General features: G+C 43.1%; 1 protein-coding gene across 4 annotated transcripts in view; it reads left to right on the top strand.

The window, feature by feature from the left end:
* Positions 1 to 24081, top strand: part of DCDC1 (doublecortin domain containing 1) — a 605588-nt gene that overhangs the window by 255354 nt on the left and 326153 nt on the right. For 3 of the 4 annotated variants that reach the window (XM_025187660.3, XM_075927786.2, XM_075927782.2), the window contains one exon: positions 10731 to 10823. The exons of the other annotated variant lie outside the window; for it this stretch is intronic. In XM_025187660.3, the coding sequence (XP_025043445.1) occupies positions 10731 to 10823 (93 nt within the window). The remainder of the gene's footprint in view (positions 1 to 10730; positions 10824 to 24081) is intronic. 4 annotated transcript variants of the gene reach the window in all.

Here is a 24081-nt window from a genome sequence, read left to right as displayed (position 1 = left end):
TGACTAGATTGTCAGGCTCAATGGGTAGTGTCAGCCGACGGTCAGGGCAGTGTGTGTGTGTTACACCCAAGTCTTCAACTGCTGAGACGCAAAGTCCCGTCACAGCAGGCAGCCTAGGAAGCTGAAGGGCGCCCCGAGAAGTTTAACGTCTTTGTCTTTACTGCTAGGACCGGGGTCCCGTCACGGAGGGCAGCCAACAGGCTGACAGATGCCCCAGAGTTTAACATCTGTGTCTTTACCGCTAGGACCGGGGTCCCATTGTGGAGGGCAGCCAACAGTCTGACAGACGCCCCAGAGTTTATAGGAAGAGCTTATTACATCTCAGATTTCAACTGCTAGGATACAGGATCCCTTCACAGCGGGCAGTCTAGGGAAGACTGAGAGATGCCTCAATGGATCTGTTCTCTGGAAGTGACACGATCCAAAATGCCCAAGCTCTCCCTATACCTGTCCCTTATGACCGGCTGAAGTTCTTTTAAATTGTGCTTGGTTCTGTTACAGCAACTGAGTCAGGTTAAAACGTAAACAGTTACAGGTTTATTAAAGAAGCTTATATGCGTTTGGTTGGCGGTCGGTATCAAGCAGAGTGGCCCAAGGGTCATTTCTAGGGCTCGTTTTGTTCAACATCTTTATTGATGACCTGGATGAGGGATAGATTGCACCCTCAGCAAATTCACAGATGACACTAAGCTAGGGGAAGTGGTAGATACATTGGAGGGTAGGGACAGGGTCCAGAGTGACCTGGAAAAATTTGAGGATTGGGCCAAAAGAAATCTGATGAGGTTCAAAAAGGACAGAAGAATCCCAACCACTGTTATAGGCTGGGGACTGACTGGCTAAGCAGCAGTTTGGCAGAAAAAGACATGGGGATTACAGTGGATGAGAAGCTGGACATAAGTCAACAGTGTGCCCTTGTAGTCAAGAGAGCTAACAAAATATTATGGTGCATTAGGGGGAGCACTGCCAGCAGATCTAGAGAAATGATTGTATTACTATACCTATAAAAAAAGGTTTTCTTGCGGAATAACAGAGTGACCTCATCACATCACTCTGGCATCTCACAGCCCCTGCCTCCCCTTTCCCGAGTGCTGGCTGCCACACCATACCACACCTCCCTCTTCCACTGTGCTTGAGGCCGGAAGGAGAGCATGGGGCATGCAAGGCCTCAGAGTGGCTTCGCCCCCACCCGGCAGCTGGGAGCAGACCACAGGGTATGCGAAAACTTGGAGCCACTCCCCCTTAGGCAGCTGAGAGTAGAGTGGAGCCTGATGTGGCCTTGGATGGGAGAGGAGAAGTTAAGGTTGAGCTGCGGCAGAATGAGGGGAGAGAAAGGGTCCAGGCTGGCATGGCTGGAGTGGGGAAAGAGGAGAGATCCTGGGCTTGCGCGGCTGGGCAGGAGGAAGAGCGGGCCCAGGATGGATGGAGATGGGGCCCAGGCTGGTGTGGCTGCAGCCCAGCCCTCCATGATGGCAGGAAGGGGGGAGAGAATGGGGCCTGCCCAGGCCTCAGAGTGACCCTCCTTGTGCCCTCCCAGAGGCCAGGGGGAAAGAGCTGGGATAGCACGGCCTGGCGAGAGACCAGGGCTGGCTGTGTGTCGGGAGTCAAGAGTCTGGGGTTGGCATGACTGCCAGGCTTCCCTTGTGGCCAGGGTGAGAGCTGGGCCTGCCTACCCCCACAGATGGGGGGTTGGGCAAGTGTAGGGTGCAGGGGGCACCACTCCTTAGTTCCCCTTTATTTGACACTGATGAGGCCACATCTGGAGTATTGTGTCCAATTCTGGTGCCCCATTCCAGAAAGGATGTGGGTGCATTGGAGAAAGTCCAGCAGAGGGCAACAAAAATGATTAGAGGGCTGGAGCACATGACTTTCACAGGCAGGCTGAGAGATTTGGGCTTGTTTAATCTTCAGAAGAGAAGGGCGGGGGGCTGATTTGATAGCAGCCTTTAAGTACCTGAAGGGGGATGCCAAAGTGGATGGAGAGAGGCTGTTCGCAATGGTGACAGATGATAGAACATGGATCAGTGGTCTCAAGTTGTTGTGGGGGAGGTGTAGGTTGGATATTAGGAAAAACTATTTCCCTAGGAGGGTGGTGAAGCACTGGAATGTGTTACCTAGGGAGGTGGTGGAATCTCCATCCCTAGAGGTATTTAAGTCCCGGCTTGACAAAGCCCTGGCTGGTATGATTTAGTTGAGGTTGGTCCTGCTTTGGGCAGGGGGCTGGACTTGAAGACTCCTGGACTTGAAGACTTCCAGCCCTAGGAGTCTATGATTCAATGATTCTAAGCTCGAAGTGGTGAAGTAGCCAGAGAATAGAATAACATTCCATGGTAAATCCAGAAATCGGCATTAGAAAATAAAGAGACTTTGTAGAAGGAGCCCTGGAATCAGCACCAGTATCTGGATTGATGGTTATTGTAGAGTTCCTGGATTGGAACCCAGCTTATCATGATAGGTTCCCCTATCAGCCACTGACATTATGGCATAGAGTCTCCAATTGTGGATCAGCATCATCTAGAGATGGCATTTGATCTGTTGTACTGTTGTCCCTTCTTAACCATGGTAGGGATGGACTAAAAGATGACCTGGCAGGAGGGCTCAATTACCCCAAAAATGACTAGAGGAAAAGGCATAATGAATATCAAGGAGGCTCTATATGCAGCAAAGGCAACATTCCCCAACTGAGACTCAGGGGCACTAGTGGTCAGTAAACATCATTACGCTACGCTTTTGCAAACACACACACGTGAGCCACTGTACACATAGGAATAATCCCATTGAATTCAGTATGTGAGCTTACTTGTGGAATGTATCTCACTTGTCTGTTTTCAGGATTAGTGCCTTTGGTCCTGTACATTTTCAAACTGACACCTTTTTAGTATTGGAGATCAAGTAATCAAGCTTAACTATTAAAGCTTGAACTATGGAAATGCTGCACTTCTCATTCCCCTCCTCCCTCCCAATCTGAATTGCAATGATTCAGTTACTACTGTTAGGTAATCTTTTAATTATTATAAGAAACACAGAAGAGAATAAAGATCAAAGTTCACTTATATACTATTAAATGACTAAATATAGTTACCTGTAGAGCCTGTGTTGAGTAACTATGATTATCAAACAGAATTGGTTAATTACTTACATTTTTCACATTCAGATAAAATCAAGTTATTAAATATTTTGTCATCACTAATCTCTGTCATTTTCTTCTTTATAAAATGAAAATTACATACAGAATATGAATAAAGATTTCAGAAGTGCAAACAAACTTTAAAGTCTTTAACAGAAGTATATTTACAAAAATAAGGTCCTTTCCAGGACTGCCGTAAAGTAGAATTATGCAATAATTATGGCAAGGTTTTCCTGCAACAACTAGCAGCTATTTCTCTTTTCCCATACATAAATGGCAGCCAGCAATAGCTAGAAACAAAAGATCCCTCTCCCATTTTCTGAATACAGTGACATTCATTCTCAGAGAAGCAGGGGCAGCTTTTTGAAAGCAGACTTCGTCAGTCCAACAATAACACACAATGAGTTATTGACTTGTTTATATATGGAGCTCTTTTCAGTAACTAACTCTGACTCCCCACAGTCTGGACAAATGATTGATTTCGTTGTTAGAAAAAGAGAGATCTTGCACTAAACTCTGTAGTGCAATCTACTTTCCCCCCATTTGTTTCCCTAATGAATGGGACCTTATTAAAATGCACTTTCCACAAAAAATACCTGCAGCTGGCCTTTATAAGTAGGTTTTGTATATATAAATAAGTAATTTGTCCTACTCTTTTGTATAGTAATAGGCCATGGGGGAATCGTGTCTATATATATGTGTCAATCAACTTTCAGATATATCTATATCTATATCTCTATATCTGAAGGTTAATTGCCATAGTTTCTATGTTAAATTTTATTATTTATATTTATCTGCATATAAAAAAATTCAGATTGCTTGACTGAACTGTAATTATGTGCTAATTGGTTAAAAATGTAAATATTTTAAAATTAATGAGCATAAGTTCTTATGGTGACATCTTGAGACTGTAAGTTGTCTATACAGTCTACATGTAGGTTAATTAGGCAAACTGAAAATTTAGTTAAAACCCTTTTATATTTTGAATATATAATTATTGATCCATTTGTCATCTCATAACTATAATGATAAAATGTCCAGTCATACATTCTGTTATGTTCTATCTCTCAGAATACAAACATTTGTCATTATGCCCATCTATTGAAAGGAGAATTGATTAATCTAACCTTTATTATCTTTCAGAGGTTTGGGGTGGGTTTTTTTTTGTAGTTTTCTCAGAAAAAAATGGTGTTTTTAGGTTCTACATAATATGACTGGGATGCATCTTACAAAGAAGCAAGTAAAATAGCCATGATAGCCTTTAATTGCACATTAGGGCTTGATTTGCCATTGGTTTGCATCTATGTATTCAGTTACACTTATGCAAAGTGAATATAAAATATTACCCTATGAGAATGATAGCATTGCATAAACTCTGCAGAGTAGTAAACAATTACACAAGATACAAGGTAGCAGAGAACCGTATCCATTGTATTTTATTTTTACAGTTTCCCCACATGATTTTAAGAAAGGATAGATTAAGTATTCATCCAGATGCTTGAAGTTTTCAGAAAACCTAGGGAGCCTGACAAATGACAATCAAATGTGCTGCTTTTGATTTTTTTACTCTCTATCTTACTATTTGCTTGTTTACTTTTTTCCTTGTTTTGCCATCATCTTTCTTTCTTTCTTTCTTTCTTTCTTTCTTTCTTTCTTTCTTTCTTTCTTTCTTTCTTTCTTTCTTTCTTTCTTTCTTTCTTTCTTTCTTTCTTTCTTTCTTTCTTTCAGTTCTTTATACCGTAACTATTTTTTCTCTTAGGGTATGTCTAAACTACAGAGTTTTTGTGGAAAACAGCCGTTTTTCTGCAAAAACTCGCAGAGCATCCACACCTCAAGTACGTTTTTGCGCAAGTAAATCGAAAGATCAGAGGGGTTTTTGCGCAATTGGTAATCCTCATTCTACGAGAAAGAACGCCTTTTTGCACAAGAGCTCTTATGCAAAAAGGCATGTGTGGACAGGGAAGAGGGGTTTTTTGCACAAGAAGAGGGAAGAGGAAAAAGCACAGGTGCCCTGGTGGCCATTCTGTCCATAGCAATCACTGCTTACTTGCGAGAGAGCATCCAGGCAGTCTGAACGCTCTCCTTCGCAAAAGCACATTGCTTTTTCTATGCGCTTTTGCAGTGTGGACACTCTCTTGTGCAAGAAGTTTTTGCAGAAGATCTCTTTAATTTAGTTTAATTTCTCTCTCCCCCCCCCATTTTCTGATTCTTTTATTATACTTCTCTTTTCTGTCTCTTCTTTCCTTTTGGTTTTGGCTACTTTCTGTTTCTTTCCCTCTCAATTCTGACTTCCTTTTTTTCTTTTCTCTCTTTTCTTACTCTGTTTTGTGTCTTTTTTCTGCCCCTCTCTCTAACCTTTCTTTAAATCCTCTATTAAAATTAACAACCCATTATGCTGTTGATTGTGTAAGAATTTCAGTACTATACAATGAAGAGAGAAAAGTCATATTATCTCCCACTACATGGCTCATATGGAATAAAAGAAGAAATCCTATTCCAGTGACACAACTGTTCATGGGCCATGTCTGTACTGAGTACCCAGGATAACACCAGTTCATTTCCACCTGGGTTAACAATGCTGGGAGTCTAGTGCTGATGGGACATCAGCAACACTTACCTAATCCTGATCATTGACAGTCTGACATAGTACATAAAATGATGGTAGTAGTTGGTGATCCATGTTCATTAATTCTACCAGTCTTGCTAACATGGGTGGAACAGAGCTAGTATATAGTTCCTAGTATAAGCAGCCTCTTTGAGACAGGAAGCTCAAAGAAATATAATTTCCCTTCTGCGGTTCAATGAAAGTCCTCACATGAACATCAGTGATCAGTCACATATGGGTTATGAAAGGACATGCCTAACCAGAAGGAGGTGGGCAAGGGAAAGAGCCACTTTTTGTGCCATCATCCATCCGTTATGAGTTTCCTGCATAAATTAATGCTTACCCCATTATTTATAGGGTCTTGCTTTATGCCATCCACCCTCTTTGAGTTATGGATCAGGACAGCATGTCTCCTGAGTGAGTTTTGCTGGCAAGGGGAAAGTACTGATTATCTGTGTATGTTCCCTGGAACTTTCTGGAGACCCCAAAATCCACAGGATTCCCATGTGAATTTTGTGATATCCACACATATGAAGATTTGCCTCATTTTTGGATCTGAAAGCCACAGTCACAGTGTTGGCTGCAATAAAGTGGGGTAGTTCCATGGAAGTCAATAGATCAATACTGACTTAATCTGGTAGAACTCTGTGGGTACATCTAGACTACAGGCTTTTGTCAACAGAGGCTTTATCGACAGATACTGTCAACAAAGCCTCTGTCGAAAAAGAGCATCTAGACTACAGCCAGTTCTGTCGACAAATCAAGCCGCTTTTTTGACAGAGAGTCTAGACGCTCTCTTTTGAAAAAGCACAGTGTGGATGCAATAACTGTCGAAAAAAGACATTATTCCTCATAGAATGAGGTTTACTTTTGTCAACAAAACCCTGTAGTCTAGACACACCCTATGGGTATGTCTACACTAGCTCGTTAGTTCGAGCTAAGTAGGCAAATGAGGACAACCGGAGTTGCAAATGAAGCCCGGGATTTAAATATCCCGGGCTTCATTTGCATGTTCCCGAGTGCCGCCATTTTTAAATCCGCCTTAGTCTGAACTCTGTGCCTGCGGCTACATGCGGCACGGAGTAGGTAGTTCGAATTAGAGATCCCGGGCTTCATTTGCAACTCTGGTTGCCCTCATTTGCCTACCTAGCTCGAACTAATGAGCTAGTGTAGACATACCCTAAATGTCCACCCTCTCCATCTCCTATCAGAGTATTACTACTATTGTTACAGGAACTCTTTGAACTGTAACTTCTATAGCTTGTTGGGTGTTGTCCCTCCGATATTTATTCTATATAGGATGATACATAGATTTACTGTAAATAGTGTCCAAGTTTAGCACTGAAGGGAAAACTATCTTCCTAAATTTTAGCTGGCATACCAATATTTTGAAGTATTTCTCATCTGTGAAAGATATATGTAGTTAACTTCCTTGGACAACCTAGTTCTGTTGGACAAATTATACCTCTCTGTAATCTTATTGGAAGGCAATCACCTGTTATCTGTCTAAAATGATACCTAATATATTTTCAAATAGCAGGCACTTTGACTCCATCATGATGGGTCTTATATAAGAACATGAATGAAACCGGAAGAGATTTCATTCAGTCTGAACAAATGAAACCTGTTATATGTCTTTCATTTAAATTATGTCAATTATTAAAGATGTGCTAGTCATAAATGACAGAAGAATTATGCCCTAAAAGAAAAAATGGGCATATTATCATTGTGTCTGGATACTTGAAGGAAACGCTATTAATGCTGCATAATTTTTCAAAGTGAAAATGTTCTTTCTTGATTCAACTTTTGCTTTACAGATTTCTTATCTGATTTCTATTTGTATACAGTATAGCAGAATGTATTTAAATTTATATTAATGAACAATATAGCAAGAGTATGAAAATGTTTGTTTCTTGCATCTTATTATCTTACCACAGTATGCATCTTGTTTTTAGGTTTATTCTGTTGTATTCAGAAAGCTACAAGGACATTTACAATGTGTTTTGTCATTTGAAAGACATCATTTTGTATGCAGTTAATTGTGCTGCTTCCCATGGTGGGTAGTAAGAATAAAACCTTGGTTTTATGGTGGAAAGCTTTTGGTTGCAACTTCACTATACTTTATCATTAATCAACCTTAACTTGTACAGTTGCCTGAACAGTTACCCAGTCGTCCTCAGTCCTTCCAGTACTACTATCAGCTATGCTCATCAACACCAAAGGATGTACCACTGTCCAGTCATCTGACAATGTAGCTTCCCAGTAGCAAGCTCCCATCACATACTTTACCTGTGTAGAGACTTGGACTCTGTGTATGTGATATAAAAGCTTATTCCAACCTGTGTATTCCCAAATCTACCCAAAGTGTAGGACAGTTGGTAAAATCCTGGCTCCACTATATTCAATGGAAAAGATTGCATTGATTTCAGTGGGCCAGGATTTTACCCAGTCAGTTCTCACAGACTGATAACCCGAGAATGTCAGAAATAAAGGTGGTGCACTTGTGCAGTTTGTTAGGAATCTGCTCCTGCAGAAGAAACAGGGGCTCTGTCCAAGCTTTGTGGCCCTCCTATTTAGTGATCTAGACTGGAGTAGGGGCAGGGAAATCTCACCAGAAAACTATTGCAACAGGGGAAATATGTGGTTGGGGCCACTTCTCTCTTAGCATCACCATGGAGAGTTCTCCCAACCCAGAGAACTAGAATTTATTATTATTAAGCAAGCTATATAGTCTCTTTGGGATCCCTAGAATCCAGTAAGATTTCCCCTTGGATGCCTATTACTGATGAGTGTGAAGATGAGAAATTAGGCCAGTTCTGGCAAGGAACACTGTCTGGTAGTAGTTGCACGTGAGGTCTCTGTCTCCATTGGTGCTGACACCAACAGTGCCAATGTGAGCCCAGACACTCTCCTTATATCAGGCTCTCTGATCTTCTTCACAAAGATGATGCTTGATCTCAAAATGTCGGGCACCATTCTTGATTGTGGTCCTCCAGGTTACCCGATCCTTTACCTGCCTCTCCCAGGTGTCAGCATCAATGTTGCACTTTACCAAGGTGTTCTTAAGGACATCTCTGTAGTGCTTCCTCTGCTCGCCATGAGACATTGTCCTGGTCCTCAGCAGAGCATAGAAAATCTGTTTAGGCAAGAGTGTGTTCAGCATCCTGACCACATGACCAGACTATCATAGCTGCATGTGGGCGACTATTGCATAAGTGCTGCAGGAATCAGCCTCTGCAAGGAACCTAACGTTGGTCTGTCTGTTCTGCCATGTGATGCCCAATATTCTCCTCAGGTACCTTTGGTGGAATTTCTCCAGATCTTTAATACACCATTCCACAGGTGGTACACAATACCTATTCTGGCACTGAAGTCCCCAAGAAGTACAAGCTTGTCCTCTTTAGGGACACCTCTGATGATGCTATTGAGGTGTGTGTAGAAGCATTCTTTGGTATCTTCGTCAGCTTGTAGGGTGGGAGCGTAAGCACTGACTGTCACAAACTGGTTGTTAGTTAGCCTAAGATGTAGCATCATTAAATGTTCACTGCCACCAGTAAGGTATTCACTGAGGATACTTATCAAGCTATTCTTAATAGCAAAGCTGACACCATGCATGTGGTGCTTGTCTTTGTGTTTACCTCTCCAAACAAAAGTATAGCCATCACTGATTTCTTTAATCTGGCCTTCATAGGCTAGCCAGGTCTCACTCAAAGCAGCAATGTTAACGTTTAACTTCCTCAGCTCTTGAGCAATGAGAGCTGTTCAGCACTCAGGCTGGTCAGACTTGTCATTGTCTGTCAGTGTCCTCACATTCCAGGTTCCAAATCTAAGTGTAAATGTTTTTCTCTTCTTAATGTTGCCCCGTGAATTGAAAGGTGTTCTCCCCGGCTGCAGCTACCAGGCAGGTTAGGTTGAGACAGACTATTTTTAGAGCACCTTTTCTAGACCCTTCTCCATTGTAGATCAGCAGAGTGGGTCCTAAATAGGACTGCTCAGTCACAGCTACAGCTGCTAGGGCATCCAAGTGCATGATGACCATTTTGCTGCTGCTGCCTCTCTGCCAGATTGTGACTAGAGGCTTCTAGCTGCACAAGTCTACCCCCGTTGTCACTTGCTGATCACCGAAGGACTTGAGTCATGGACATGAGTCATGAAAAGAGAAGGAGGTAGTGTTGATTATCCAAGGAAAGAGCCTATTCATGATAGAGTTTTACATGAAGATGCCATTGAAGATCAGTGACTACATGATGCTTGACCAAGGCATGGCCTGGAACCAATGGCAGGGAGGTCCAAGACAATTGGGTGGCCATCTATCAAAGCATAGGTCCCAGCAGGTCATCCACCTGAAGGTGTCTGGGTCATGGTTCATCCTCCATCCTCACAACGGATCCGCCATTGGTCACTCAACACAAGGATGAGGAAGGATGTTCCCCTCACCAGCTAAAGAATCTTTCTTGCACGGTGTTCAGCTGGTAGGCCAAGAACAGGAACCAGGGTGTACCCATCACTGTTCCAAGTGGCTACGAAGAGGCAACTGTATGAGTTGAGTATGTCATGTGGACCAGTGCAACTTGACCACCTGAAAAAGAGGTGTGGCCATCTCGCTGCAAAGGTACTATTGCTCTAGCAACACCCCAAGCACACACTCTAAGCTATATAGTAGAGAGTGACTGGAAACTAGTATTATCTGTATTAGTTATATCTTAAAAACTGTTTGCCACTTCAAAATAACTATCATATTAAATTAATCATTTCATCTAATCAAAGTTAGATAATTCTTCCTAAAGTGTGAGCTTTTTCATGTATATTCTTAATCAAAATTGTATCTATAGTGTTGATAAATCTCTATTTTCAAATGGCAAAAGAATAAATATTTTGTGAATGATCTTGTGTATGAAGATTTATTTCAATGTCCTATTAAAATGGTTTCACTGTTGTAGATAAGCATTGCGATTAACAGCATTTTATGCACATTTCAAGAAATTATTTTAAAATTTTCAGGTGGATTTTGTCATTGATGGTCAGAGAGAGGAAATCACAGAAAAATGTATTCTTTCAATGACAACAGAGGAATTATATTTAGAGCAAGAAAAAGTAAGTGAATAATATCAGTTAAATGTTTTGATAAACCTAGAAAAATATTTCAAAGACAGTGAGAGCTATCATCTGTATGTGAATATAAAACTGATTTCAATCCCTGCATATAACTAAAACAGGTGGTATTTTAAATAATCTACTACTTACTGATTTGATACAAGGCATTTTTAAATAGTCATTTCCCATGTACAGATGGTGAGTTCATATTTCCTAACCTCAAAATGTACTACTGTGGTTTTCTGTTAAAGAAAGCAGTGAACATAAGAACGGCCATACTAGGTCAGACCAAAGGTCTGTACAGCCCAGTACCCTGTCTGCCAACAGTGGCCAATGCCAGGTGTCCCAGAGGGAGTGAACTGAACAGGTACTGATCAAGTGAACTCTCTCCTGCCATCCATCTCCACCCTCTGTCAAACAAAGGCTAGGGACACCATTCCTTACCCATACTGGCTCATAGCCAGGGCTCGACAAATCACTGAATCTACTCACCCATGGCGAGTAGATTTCAGCCGGTCGCCCCATTCACCGACCGCGCACGCATGCGCAATGTGGGGCTGGCGAGTAGGTTTCGCTGCTGTTTGTCAAGCCCTGCTAATAGCCATTAATGGACTTAACTTCCATGAATTTATCTAGTTCTCTTTTGAATCCTGTTATAGTCCTAGCCTTCATAACCTCCTCAGGCAAGGAGTTCTACAGATTGATTATGTGCTGTATGAAGAAAAACTTCCTTTTATTTGTTTTAAACCTGCTGCCCATTAGTTTCATTTGGTGGCCTCTCGTTCTTATATTATGGGAACAAGTAAATAATTTTTCCTTATTCACTTTCTCCACACCACTCATGATTTTATATACCTCTATCATATCCCCCCTTAGTCTCCTCTTTTCCAAGCTGAAAAGTCCCAGTCTCTTTAATCTCTCCTCATATGGGACCTATTCCAAACCCCTAATCATTTTAGTTGCCCTTCTCTGAACCTTTTCTAATGCCAGTATATCTTTTTGGAGATGAGGAGACTACATCAGTACGCAGTATTCCAGATGTGGGCGTACCATGGATTTATATAAGGGGCATTAAGATATTCTCCGTCTTATTCTCTATCCCTTTTTTAATAATTCCTAACATCCTGTTTGCTTTTTTGACTGCTGCTGCACACTGCGTGGATGTCTTCAGAGAACTATCCACGATGACTCCAAGATCTCTTTCCTGATTAGTTGTAGCTAAATTAGCCCCCATCGTATTATATGTATAGTTGGGGTAATTTTTTCCAATGTGCATTAGTTTACATTAACTTTCATTTGCCATTTTGTTGCCCAATCACTTAGTTTTTTGAGATCTTTTTGAAGTTCTTTGAAGTCTGCTTTGGTCTTAACTACCTTGAGCGGTTTAGTTTCGTCTGCAAACTTCTCCATCTCACTGTTTACCCATTTCTCCAGATCATTTATGAATAAGTTGAATAGGATTATTCCTAGCACTGACCCTTGGGGAACACTACTAGTTACCCCTCTGCATTCTGAAAATTTACCATTTATTCCTCCCCTTTGTTTCCTGTCTTTTAACCAGTTCTCAGTCCACAAAAGGATCTTCCCTCTTATCCCATGACAACTTAATTTACGTAAGAGCCTTTGGTGAGGGACCTTGTCAAAATCTTTCTGGAAATCTAAGTACACTATATCTACTGGATCCCCCTTGTCCACATGTTTGTTGACCCATTCAAAGAACTCTAATAGATTAGTAAGACATGATTTCCCTTTAGAGAAACCATGTTGACTTTTGCCCAATAAATTATGTTCTTCCCTGTGTCTGACAATTTTATTCTTTTCTATTGTTTCAACTAATTTGCTCGGTACTGACATCAGACTTTCTGGTCTGTAATTGCCGGGATCGCCTCTAAAGCCCTTTTCAAATATTGGAGTTACATTAGCTATCTTCCAGTCATTGGATACAGACGCTGATTTAATGGATAGGTTACATAGTTAGTAGTTCTGCAATTTCACATTTGAGTTCTTTCAGAACTCTTGGGTGGAATGCCATCTAGTCCCGGTGACTTGTTATTGTTAAGTTTATCAGTTAATTCTAAAACCTCGTCTCATGACACTTCCATCTGTGACAAGTCCTCAGATTTGTCACTTATAAAGGACGGGTCACATTTGGGAATCTCCCTTACATCCTCAGCCATGAAGACTGAAGCAAAGAATTAATTTAGTTTCTCTGCAATGACTTTATCGTCTTTAAGTGCTTCTTTTGTATCTTGATCGTCCAGGGGTCCCACTGGTTGTTTACCCGGCATCCTGCTTCTGATGTACTTAAAAAACATTTTTTTATTGCCTTTTGAGTTTTTGGCTAGCTGTTCGTCAAACTCCTTTTTTGCTTTTCTTATTACATTTTTACACTTAATTTGGCAGTGTTTATGCTCCTTTCTATTTACCTCACTAGGATTTGACTTACACTTTTTAAAAGCTGTCTTTTTATCTCTCACTGCTTCTTTTACTTGGTTGTTAAGCCACGGTGGCTCTTTTTTAGTTCTTCTACTATGTTTTTTAATTTGGGAGTATACATTTAAGTTGGGCCTCTATTATGGTGTCTTTGAAAAGTGTCCATGCAGCTTGCAGGGATTTTACTTTAGTCACTCTACCTTTTAATTTCTGTTTAACTAACCTCCTCATTTTTGCATAGTTCCCCCTTTTTAAATTAAATGCCACAGTGTTGGGCTGCTGAGGTGTTCTTCCCACCATGGTAATGTTAAATGTTATTATATTATGGTCACTATTTCCAAAGGGTCCTTTTATAGTTACCTCTTGGACCAGATCCTGCGCACCACTTGGGACTAAATCGAGAATTGCCTCTCCCCTTGTGGGTTTCTGTACCAGCTGCTCCAAGAAGCAGTCATTTAAGGTATCAAGAAATTTTGTCTTTTTATCTCGTCCTGCAGTGACATGTACCCAGTCAATATGGGGATAGTTGAAATCCCCCACTATTATTGAGTTCTTTATTTTGATAGCCTCTCTAATGTCCCTTAGCATTTCATAGTCACTATTACTGTCCTGGTTAGGTGGTTGATAATAGATCCCTACTGTTATATTCTTATTAGAGCAGGGAATTACTATCCATAGAGATTCTATGGAACATGTTGATTCATTTGAGATTTTTACTTCATTTGAGTCTAAATTTTCTTTCACATATAGTGCCACTCCCCAACCCGCATGACCTGTTCTGTCCTTCTGATATATTTTGTACCCCGGAATGATTGTGTCCCATTGATTGTCCTCACTCCACCAGGTTTTTGTGATGCCTATTATATCAGTATCCCCCTTTAACACGAGACATTCTAATTCACCCATCTTATTTTTTAGACTTCTAGCATTTGTGTACAAGCACTTTAAAAACTTCTCTCTGTTTATTTGTCTGCCCTTTTCTGATGTATGATTCTTTTTCTGTGAATGTTTTTCATCTAATCTGGCCCATACTTTATCCTCTTCCTCCTGACTAAAACCTAGAGAATCTCTATCAATAGACTGTCCTCTAAGAGATGTCTGTGTTCAATTCGCATGCTCCTCTGCACCAATCGGCTTTCCCCCATCTCTTAGTTTAAAAACTGCTCTGTGACCTTTTTAAGGTTAAGTGCCAGCAGCCTGGATCCACTTTGGTTTAGGTGGAGCCCATCCTTCATGTATAGGCTCCCCCTATCCCAAAAGTTTCCCCAGTTCCTTATAAATCTAAACCCCTCCTCCCTTCACCATTGTCTCATCCGCCCATTGAGACTCTGAAGCTCTGTTTGCCTACCTGGCCCTGTGTATGGAACTGGAAGCATTTCTGAGAATGCCACCATAGAGATCCTGGATTTCAGTCTCTTTCCAAGCAGTCTAAATTTGGCCTTCAGGACATCTTTGCTACCCTTCCCTATGTCATTGGTACCTATATGTACCATGGCCACTGGCTGCTCCCCAGCACTACACCTAAGTCTATCTAGATGCCTTGAGAGATCTGCAACCTTCGCACCAGGCAGGCAAGTCACCATACAGTTCTCCCGGTCATTGCAAACCCAGCTAGCTACATTTCTAATGATCAAATCTCCCATTACTAACACCTGACTTTTCCTAATGACTGGAGAGGTAACCTCAGTGTGAGAGGATACCCCAACATCTGGAAGGAGGGTCCTAACTATGGGAAGCTTTCCCTCTGCTCCCGTTAACTGCTCTCCTTCCCTGAGCCTTTCATCCTCCTTAACAGCACAGAGGCTCTCTGACCGGAGGTGGGACAATTCTACAGTGTCCCAGAAAGCCTCATCAGCATACCTCTCTGCCTCCCTCAGCTCCTCCAGTTCAGCCACCCTAGCCTCCAAAGCCCGTACGCAGTTTCTGAAATCCAGGAGCTCCTTGTACTGAATGCACACATGTGCCACCCACCCTTAGGGCAGGTAATCATACATGCTACACTGAGTGCTATAAACAGGATAGCCCCCACTCTGCTGCTGGGCTTCTGCCTGCAGTCTCTCATACAAGCTACCTAAGTTATTGATAGAGTTTCTAGTTAAATCAGGAAGTTTTAATTAAAACCTTTAAAGTAAACTATAAAGAATGGCAAGTGTACCTTGTCCACTTCCCACTCCTCTTCCAAACTCCCTCTCAAAACTCTCTGTTTGCGGCCCCTGTTCACAAAGCTCCCTGTTCACTGACTCACTGCTTTATAAAGCCCTGGCCTTCCTGATAGCTCCACCCCCTGACTAAGGCTCAGCCAATGAACAGAGGCTTCTAGATTTCTAGTGCTATGATATCAAGATGCAAAGGGAATACGCCTGCTTGGCGAGATATTGAGTAAGAATGAATGTTTTAGTCTCCTTTCTGTGGAGTGTGTTTTACCTTTCTGCAAGTTTCTAAGACAGAATTCCCAATGATAGCAGCATGAGTAAATGTTGCAAAGCTCCTGGTTCATTGATATAATGATTTAGGACTCTTCTAAGGTGACAAGCGTTTGGAGAGATGTGCTTGACAGAACACATTTTATTTAAATTTGGATTTTTCTTTTAACATCTGAAACTTCCCTACTAGGACTGACAGAGAGAAAATTAAACCTTAGAAATCTTCCAAAATCAGGGATCTCTAGGACTGTTTATGTATGCAAATAACTTACCTTGGAAAAGTGGAAATCTTATCATTCTCCAAAGATTGCAGATTCATGTAATAACTTATTTGAAATGGCAACCCTTAGAATACTCATCCACATACAATGTCAAGAACGCACAAAGCTTAAGTGCACGGGAGCTTTTCTGTCTAACCATTTTGACTAATGATTACCTTTCTTTATTCAGCAATGTAAATTTGTAGTTTACATATATGCATGGTTCATAAGTGGTACTCTTATGAGATCATACATTTTCCACACATCAGTCATGTTCTTTTTTCCTCTTTTCATCCCTTTTCTTTGTTGAAGTGTCCATAATGGATCCTTTCCCGTTCTTTCTTAGGCTCATTTTCTCTTCTAGATTTTCATATTGATGATGAAATTCTGGCCCTAAGGAAAATCAACAGTAAAACCCCAGTCAGCTTCACTGTGGCCAGGATTTCACCACAAAATTATTATTTGAAAAATGCTGTTTAAAGTATCTCTCATATGTTTGTATTTCCTTATAGAATAATAGAAGCATAGAATATTAGAACTGGGAGGGACCTCGAGAGGTCATCGAGTCCAGTTCCCTGCCCTCACAGCAGGACTAAGCACTGTCTAGATCATCTCTGATAGATGTCTATCCAACCTGCTCTAAAAGATCTCCGGTGATGGAGATTCCACAACCTCCTTAAGCAATTTATTCCAGTGTTTAACCATGCTGACAGTTAAGAAGTTTTTCCTTCCCATGGTTTCACTTAGTAAAACTTCCTAAAAAACTAATTTAGAACCCCAAAGTGGGACTTGAGTAAGCATGTAGCTATTCTGCACCACAAGCAGGACAGAGGAAGCCACAAGCTGGTTTCTGCTTCCTTCTTCTGCCAGGGTGAAAACAATGTGCATCAGCCCTACTTCTCTTTCTGTCAGCTCCGGTGCACCGGCCAGCATATTGAAAGGGTATAGCCAAAGCTCTGCTAGCCATTCTGTGCCCACCTGCATGGGAGGAGAAGTAGCAGCCAAGTAGTTTCTGTTTTCCTCTATTCCTCACAAATGGCTAGGTAGAGAGCTAAAAATGAACACCCTGCAGCTTTAAATGGATGGTGGGGAGGGAGTATTTGGCTGGATGGCTGGCTGAATAAAGGGCTGGTATGGAGGTGTGGGGATTAAAATAGCTTAAAAGGATCAGTGTGTTCACTGACTCATCCCCTGGGAATGAGAGGCTTATAAGAGGCAGCCCTGTACCTTCACCCTCCCTTTTGCGTGGAGCAGGCTAAGACAGCACCCATCCTCCCTTCCATTTATATGGTAAAGTACCACGCTTGTATGTGAGTAAAATATCAGATTTGGTCTAGAGCTGCCAAGGTCATTATACTAGCCACTCTTTTGTTGAGAAGGAATTTTTTGCTTGCCATCATAGTGGTCTAGGTGGAGTTGCATTGTTTTCCCCTTCTCCACAGTGTGTTCAGGTGGGCTCTGTTCTTGCATGGCATGAAAGGTGGCAAGCTCTATGTCACAACTCAGTATTTAAGGGAAGGGCAGATGTCTAATGTAGGAACTTCACAGGAAAGATATACAGTGACCAGACAAATGGTGTGGGAAATGACTCATTCCATGAGGTGTAACAATTTACTCGAACTAAGGACTTGACAAATATAGTAAAAAGACACCCCCTCCCCACACATACTTGCAAAATTTGAACAATAAGTTGTTTTTCTTAAAAGACATGTGCTACACTGTTACACAACACCAGTACTAAATGGTGGCAGGAATGGGTTTCCTTGGTAAAGAGCAACTTTTGCTGTACACAACATTGGCTGCACCTGACCTGCCACAAATGAACTGTTAATAGTACTTTGCAATAGCTAGAGGGATGGTGGCTAGCGGAGTTGGAGCCGGGGCCTCAGTGCATGGTGACTGAATGGTGAACCTATTATATAAGACATCTTGGAAGCTTGGGTAATTCCTCGGGTGGCTAGAGGATACTAACACACGTGATTCTGCAGCTTTAGCCTGGGGTTGTCTACTCAAGCTGCAGTCTCACCCCATGGCGACAGTGCAGTCATATCTTGGGTTAAGATTTTTTAAAAATCTTTTGTCAATGCATTTTATAATACACAATTATTTTTACTATTCAAATCAACATTTAAATGAGTTTTCACAGTAGATGAATATTTTATCATCCACCAGAGAGTTTAGACATCTCTTTTTGTATTTGTTTGAATTATGTTGCTACTCTAAAGAAAAACATTAACAACGTTCTTTGTTTTTAGGGGAAAATAGTAGTTTATAATGTGAAGACATAGTGAGCTAATCATAAGATACTGCAGAAAATACTGTAATGCAAAAATAGTAAACCTAGCCCTTTTTGCACAGATTTATGCCATGAAATTGTCAGCATACTCTATAAATGAAAAAAATAATACAAAATTGGTATTAGGCAATTGTGGAGCATGATTTCCATGTAGATTCCTGGATTGCAATAAATAAATAAATAAATAAACACATAAATTAAATAAATAAAATCTTTATTATGTCAGACAGAAAGTTATGATTCTTCTTCGAGTGATAGCTCATGTGCATTCCAATTTAGAAGTGTGAGCGCCACATGCACAGTTGCCGGGAAGATTTTAGCAGGATACCATAGGTCGGCAGGGGAGACTCCTAGAGTGGCACTAGTATTGCTAGGTATATAGCACCCTGCTGACTACTCCCTCTCTCAGTCCCTTCCTACTGCCAGTGGAGGTTGTCAGAGCTAGAGTCTCTTGTTTCGGGCAAGTGTGCTTTCCCTAGTTGCTCTTGTAGTTAGTTTTTCTGAAATGTTAAGTAGAGGTTAAATTCCTAGTGATGACTCCGTTTTGGTTCTTCCCCCTCGGGAGTCGGGGCATGCCTTAACTCCCTGGCTTAAAGTGGTGCAGACAATTCATGAAGTTTATGCCTATGAGCGATCCGCACGACTCCTGCCTAAAGTGTTTGGGAGTGACCCATTTAGCAGACAAGTGTAAGATCTGTAAGAACTAGAAGAGACAGAGAGTTCCACCTCTGAAATCTGTTAATGGAGGTGCCTTTTGATTCCTATCAGACACTGCAGGCTGCAGGACCAGAATCGGGGGCCTCTGTACCCAGTGCGCCTTCGTTGGTGCACAGTGCACTGGCTCCGAGGAAGGAGTTGTATGAGACACCCCAGCACTGTGGGTCACCAAAGCCTACCTCTTGGCACTGATCCCATTCTCCAGTGCAGAAGAAGCAGAGGCAGGAAAGGGGACAGTCCTCTGTTTCTAGAGCTAAGAGGCTTAAAAGGTCACATCCTGAGTTGGAACATCCTTCGAAACAACCTGCTAGTACAGCACCATTGAATCCAGCACATCTGCCAGTCCCGTTGAGTGGATTGCCCATCCCAGGAGAGCCACATGGCAGATGTGGAAATGCCATCCACTTCTGAGACATATGAGGCTGCCCATGACCTGATCGAGCTAATGTCTGGCCAATCAGTGTCCTCCCATGAGTCTCCAGTAATTCCACCAGCACCGTCACTGGTACCAGGGCCAGTGCCTCCAATGTTAAGAAGTTCCCTTTTGCCTCAGCATCATTTACCGAGCTGGGACCATTCACCGTAGCACCGATCTGGTAAGGACTCCTGTACCAGGTGGAGTCCTCCTAGTCAGCACCATTTGTGGAGCTGGGACCAGTGATCTCTCCACTGCTCTTGTGAGGGCTTCCGTACAAGGCAGAGTCCTTCCAGGAGGAACCATTTGATCAGCAGGGATGGTTCCCTTTGGCATCAGTCACGGGAGGGCTTCTGTACAAGGCAGAGTCGCTTCCAGTACAGTGTTGTACCACTCCTCTGTAGTCCCAACATTCCACATCCACATTAGAGTTGGAACTGGAGGGCTACCAGTCCAAGAGGAAATTCTGCTCAGCACAGGTCCCTCTGGAGAGGAAGCAGGATTTAACCCCACACTGGTCTCCTCATTGGCAGGTCTTGCCTCAGTGGCTATTCTAGGCTCCTTGGACCTACCACCAGATGCAAGCTGGGGGTTCCAGGTTGGTCGCTCTGGTCAGCAGGGACCTATGTCCCTATGTCAAGATCCCATTGTAGGGGTGCAGTGGTCTCAGACTACATCGGGGTTGCAGGTACCTGCTATATAGCTGTTCAGGACACCAGTGTAGTCCTGTTCAGCACTGAGCTCCCAGTCAGGACATGCACCAGCAACCCAGTTCAGGGAGAACAAACAGCACTGGGTTCCAGGGATATCTTTGTGCCCAGTGTCACCTGTTTCACAGCATTCTGGCACTGGTGATCAAGAGCATGTACCCGTGGTACTGGTACCGGTGCCAGAGGTAGAACAGGAAGAAGGGGAGCTGTGGGACCCCTCATACTCATCATCACCTGATGAGGTGGTAGCTGAGGTGGCGACTTTGCTACCTCCTATGACAATAAGGCGCATCAAATCCTATTGAGGCATATGGCCCAGAGTATGGGTCTTCAAATAGAGGTGGTGGTGGAGTATGCAGATCCTATGATGGACATTCTGTCTTGGGGGGAGGGCAACCAGGGTTGCTGTCCCTTTTATCAAGATTATCTCCTTCACCATGAAAACCGTCTGACAGACTCCTGCTTCCATTCCCCCGACTATTACGGGGTGAAGCGACACTACATTGTCTCTTTGAAGGGGCCCAAGTATTTGTATATGCATCCACAACCTCTGGATGCATCTAATGCTAAAGAATGCCAGTATCACCAGGACTCCACTCCTAAGTCCAAGGACTCTGAGAGGTTGGACTTGTTGGGGATGAAAGTGTACTCATTGGGTTACCTCCAGTTTAGGGTGGCTAATCAACAGACAGTGTTGGCCTGCTACAATTTTAATACATGGCTGTCCATGGACAAATTTAAACAGCTACTCCCCTCGGACTCTAGGTCTGATTTTCTGGCTCTCATAGAGGAAGGGAGGGTAATTTCCCAAACCTCCCTTCAGGCAGCTCTGAATGCCGTGGACTCTGTGGTCAGGTCTATGTCAATAGGATACTTATGAGACAGAACTCTTGGCTCCAGGTGTCTGGGATCTCTCCTGAGGTCCAGAGTACCACACAGGACCTTCTTTTAGATGGCTCTGGTTTGTTTGCAGAGCAAACAAATTCTAGGCTCCATAGTCTGAAGGACATCAGGGTGACATTAAAGTCATTGGGCCTTTATATGCCTATAGCATAGCAGAGGCATTTCAAACCATCTCTGCACCCCAGATTCTATCCTCCAGGTTAGAATCAGGAGAAGAATAGAAAGGGTGGTAGGCAAAGTCGACATCACCCCCAAAATTATCAATGGTAGTAGGAGAGGCAGCACTAAAAACCAGGCCCAATCTTCTAGGCAGTCACCAGATCCTAGCAAGAATTTTTGAAAGTTTGCCTGACGGCAAGGTACTTTTCTCCTCTTTGGTTCCTATCCCTATGTTTGGGGTTTGCTTATCCTATTTTTACCATGCCTGGACCCGAGTCACAGCTGACAGGTGAGTTCTAGGCACGATAAAGATGAGATATTCCATTCAGTTTTTATCTTCCTCAACTTCCCATTCCCCTGCCCCATCCCTTTTCAGGGACCCCTCTCATGAGCAGCTCCTGTGTCAGGAGGTGCAGATTCTCCTCAAGGTAGGAGCGGTAGAGGAGGTACATCTGCAGTTCAGTGGTATGGGGTCTAGTCCTGTTATTTCCTTATCCTGAAAGCCAAGGGTGGGCTGCATCCCATTTTGGATCTACACAAGTCTAAACAAATACCCCAAGAAATTAAAATTCCATATGGTGTCCTTGGTTTCAATTATCCCTTCACTGGACCCAGGAGACTGGTACACTGCCCTCGATCTGAAGGACACATACTTTCATGTGGCCATAGTTCAGGTTCCTTCATTTCGTGGTGGGAGGTTCCCACTATCAGTTCTGGGTGCTGTCTTTCAGCGTCTCTGCCGCGCCAATGGTTTTTATGAAGTACTTGGGAAGATGGTGGCTTTCTTACATTGCAGAGAGGTTCAGGTCTTCACCTGCCTGGACAACTGGTTGGTCAGGGCTCACATAGAGCTTATCATGGCCACATTCAGTCATCTGGAGCTATTGCTGAACCTTCAGAAGTCAGTCTTGTCACCCACGCAAGGCATAGGGTTTATAGGGGCTGTCTGGTAACCAGGGCGTCCTTCCCCCAATCCCATTTCAGGAGCATGTGCAGACTGATTTGAGGTCTGAGAGCCTATGTGGTTATGACAGCCAGGATTTGCCTTCAGTTGTTGGGGCACATGGCTTTCTGCACCCAGATCATCCCCTTCGCCAGGCTTCAGCTCTGCCCCCTACAGATGTGGTTGGCTAGTGTGTACAAGCCATCTCGCCACCATCTGGACAGAGTGTTAAATGTCCCGCTGTCAGTGATAGAGGTTCTTTGTTGGTGGCTGGATCCTCTCCACCTGTGCCAAGACCCTGACTTTGTTTACAGACACCTTAGACTTGGGATGGGGCATGCATCTGGGCGAACTGAAGACTCAGGGTGTCTGATCTTGAGCAGAATGTGTGATGCACATCAATGTAAAGGATCTCAAGCCTGTCCAGTTCACCTGTCTGGCCTTTTTTTGTGAAATAAGGGGGAAGTGTGTCTTGGTTTGCACGGATAACACCACAGCGATGTTTTATATCAACAGACAGGGTGGTGCTCGCTCTATTCTCCTCTGCAAGGAGGTGGTGTAACTCTCAGAGTTGTGCATGTGCAATGAGATGCACATACTGGCCTCATACCTGCCGGGTTCTCAGAATTCGTTGTTGGACAACCTCAGCTGCTCGTTTTAAATGCACGAGTGGTCCCTCAAGTGGGAGGTTGCACAGTCCTTTTCCAGATGTACGGTCATCCTCATCTGGACCTCTTTGTTACCAAAGGGAACAGGAAGAGCAGGGCCTTCTGTTCCTACCTGGACAGCAGCAAGGGCTCTTTGGATGACACCTTCCAAATTCACTGAGGGAAAGGCCACATATATGCATTTCTTCCCTTCCCCTTGATCCCCAAATTGCTGGCCAAGGTCCACAAAGACAGAGCAGACCTCATTTCAATAGCACTGGCCTGGCCCAGGCAACATTGGTACACAAGGCTCCATCAGCTCTTGGTAGCACCCCCGATCTCCTTACCCTTTCTCCTGGACTTCTTGTTCCAGAACCACAGCACTTTACTGCACCCCAGTCTCCACACTTTACACCTATAGCCTGGAGGCTCCATGGTTGCGTGCGCTGGAGCAGCAATGCTCGGAGGGAGTCAGGGAGTTGTTGTTAGGTAGTAGGAAGCCTTCCACATGGGCTACGTATGTTTCCAAATGGAAGAGGTTTGTCTTGTAGGCTTTACAGAGGGGACACCCAGCTGTTGCAGGCTTTGGTTCCATTTGTTTTGGAGTACTTTGTGGGGCTAAAACAACAGGGGTTGGCCATGTCATCCATTAAGGTGCATCTGGCTGCGATATTATTGTTCCATCCTTGGTGACAGGGGCCATTCAATATTTGTAGATCACTTGTTGAGCAGGTTCCTTAAGGGCTTGGATAGACTTTACCCTCATGTGAGTGACCCGATACCCCAATGGGATTTAAACCTCATTTTGTCAAAGTTAATGGCTTCTCCATTTGAGCCATTAGCACCTTGTTCTTTATTGTATTTGTCATTGAAAGTTGTAGTTTTGGGTGGCTATTGCTTCTGCCAGAAGGGTTTTGAAACTAAAAGCATTAATGTTGGAACTTCCTTATACTGTTTTTGTTAAAGATAAGGTTCAATTGAAACCCCATCCATCATTCCTCCCGAAAGTGATTTCCCAATTTCATGTGTCACTGGACATTTTTCTACCCATGTTTCATCCTAAGCCCCACCTTACCCCCTGGAACAGGTCCCAGTATTCCCTGGATATCAGGCATGCCTTAGCTTTTTACCTAAGCCATTCAGGAGGTCAAATCAGTTGTTTGTTGTAATAGCAGAAAGATTTGTTGCTCATGTCCATTCCAAAACCCTCCCACTTCCCCTCTGTCGGAGTCACTTCTGGCAAGAAAGAACTGAGGGAAGGAGCGGTTGGCAGGGTGCTGTCTACCTAGCCATACTAACACCACTCTAGGGGTCTCCCCTGCTGACCTACGGTATCCAGTGAGGGAACATCT

The sequence above is a fragment of the Pelodiscus sinensis genome, chromosome 5 (genome assembly GCF_052426305.1).
Source record: "Pelodiscus sinensis isolate ZL-2025 chromosome 5, ASM5242630v1, whole genome shotgun sequence".
Taxonomy (NCBI): Eukaryota; Metazoa; Chordata; order Testudines; family Trionychidae; genus Pelodiscus; species Pelodiscus sinensis.
Note: the sequence above shows the minus strand (reverse complement) of the source record. Positions and strands in the feature narration are given on the sequence as shown.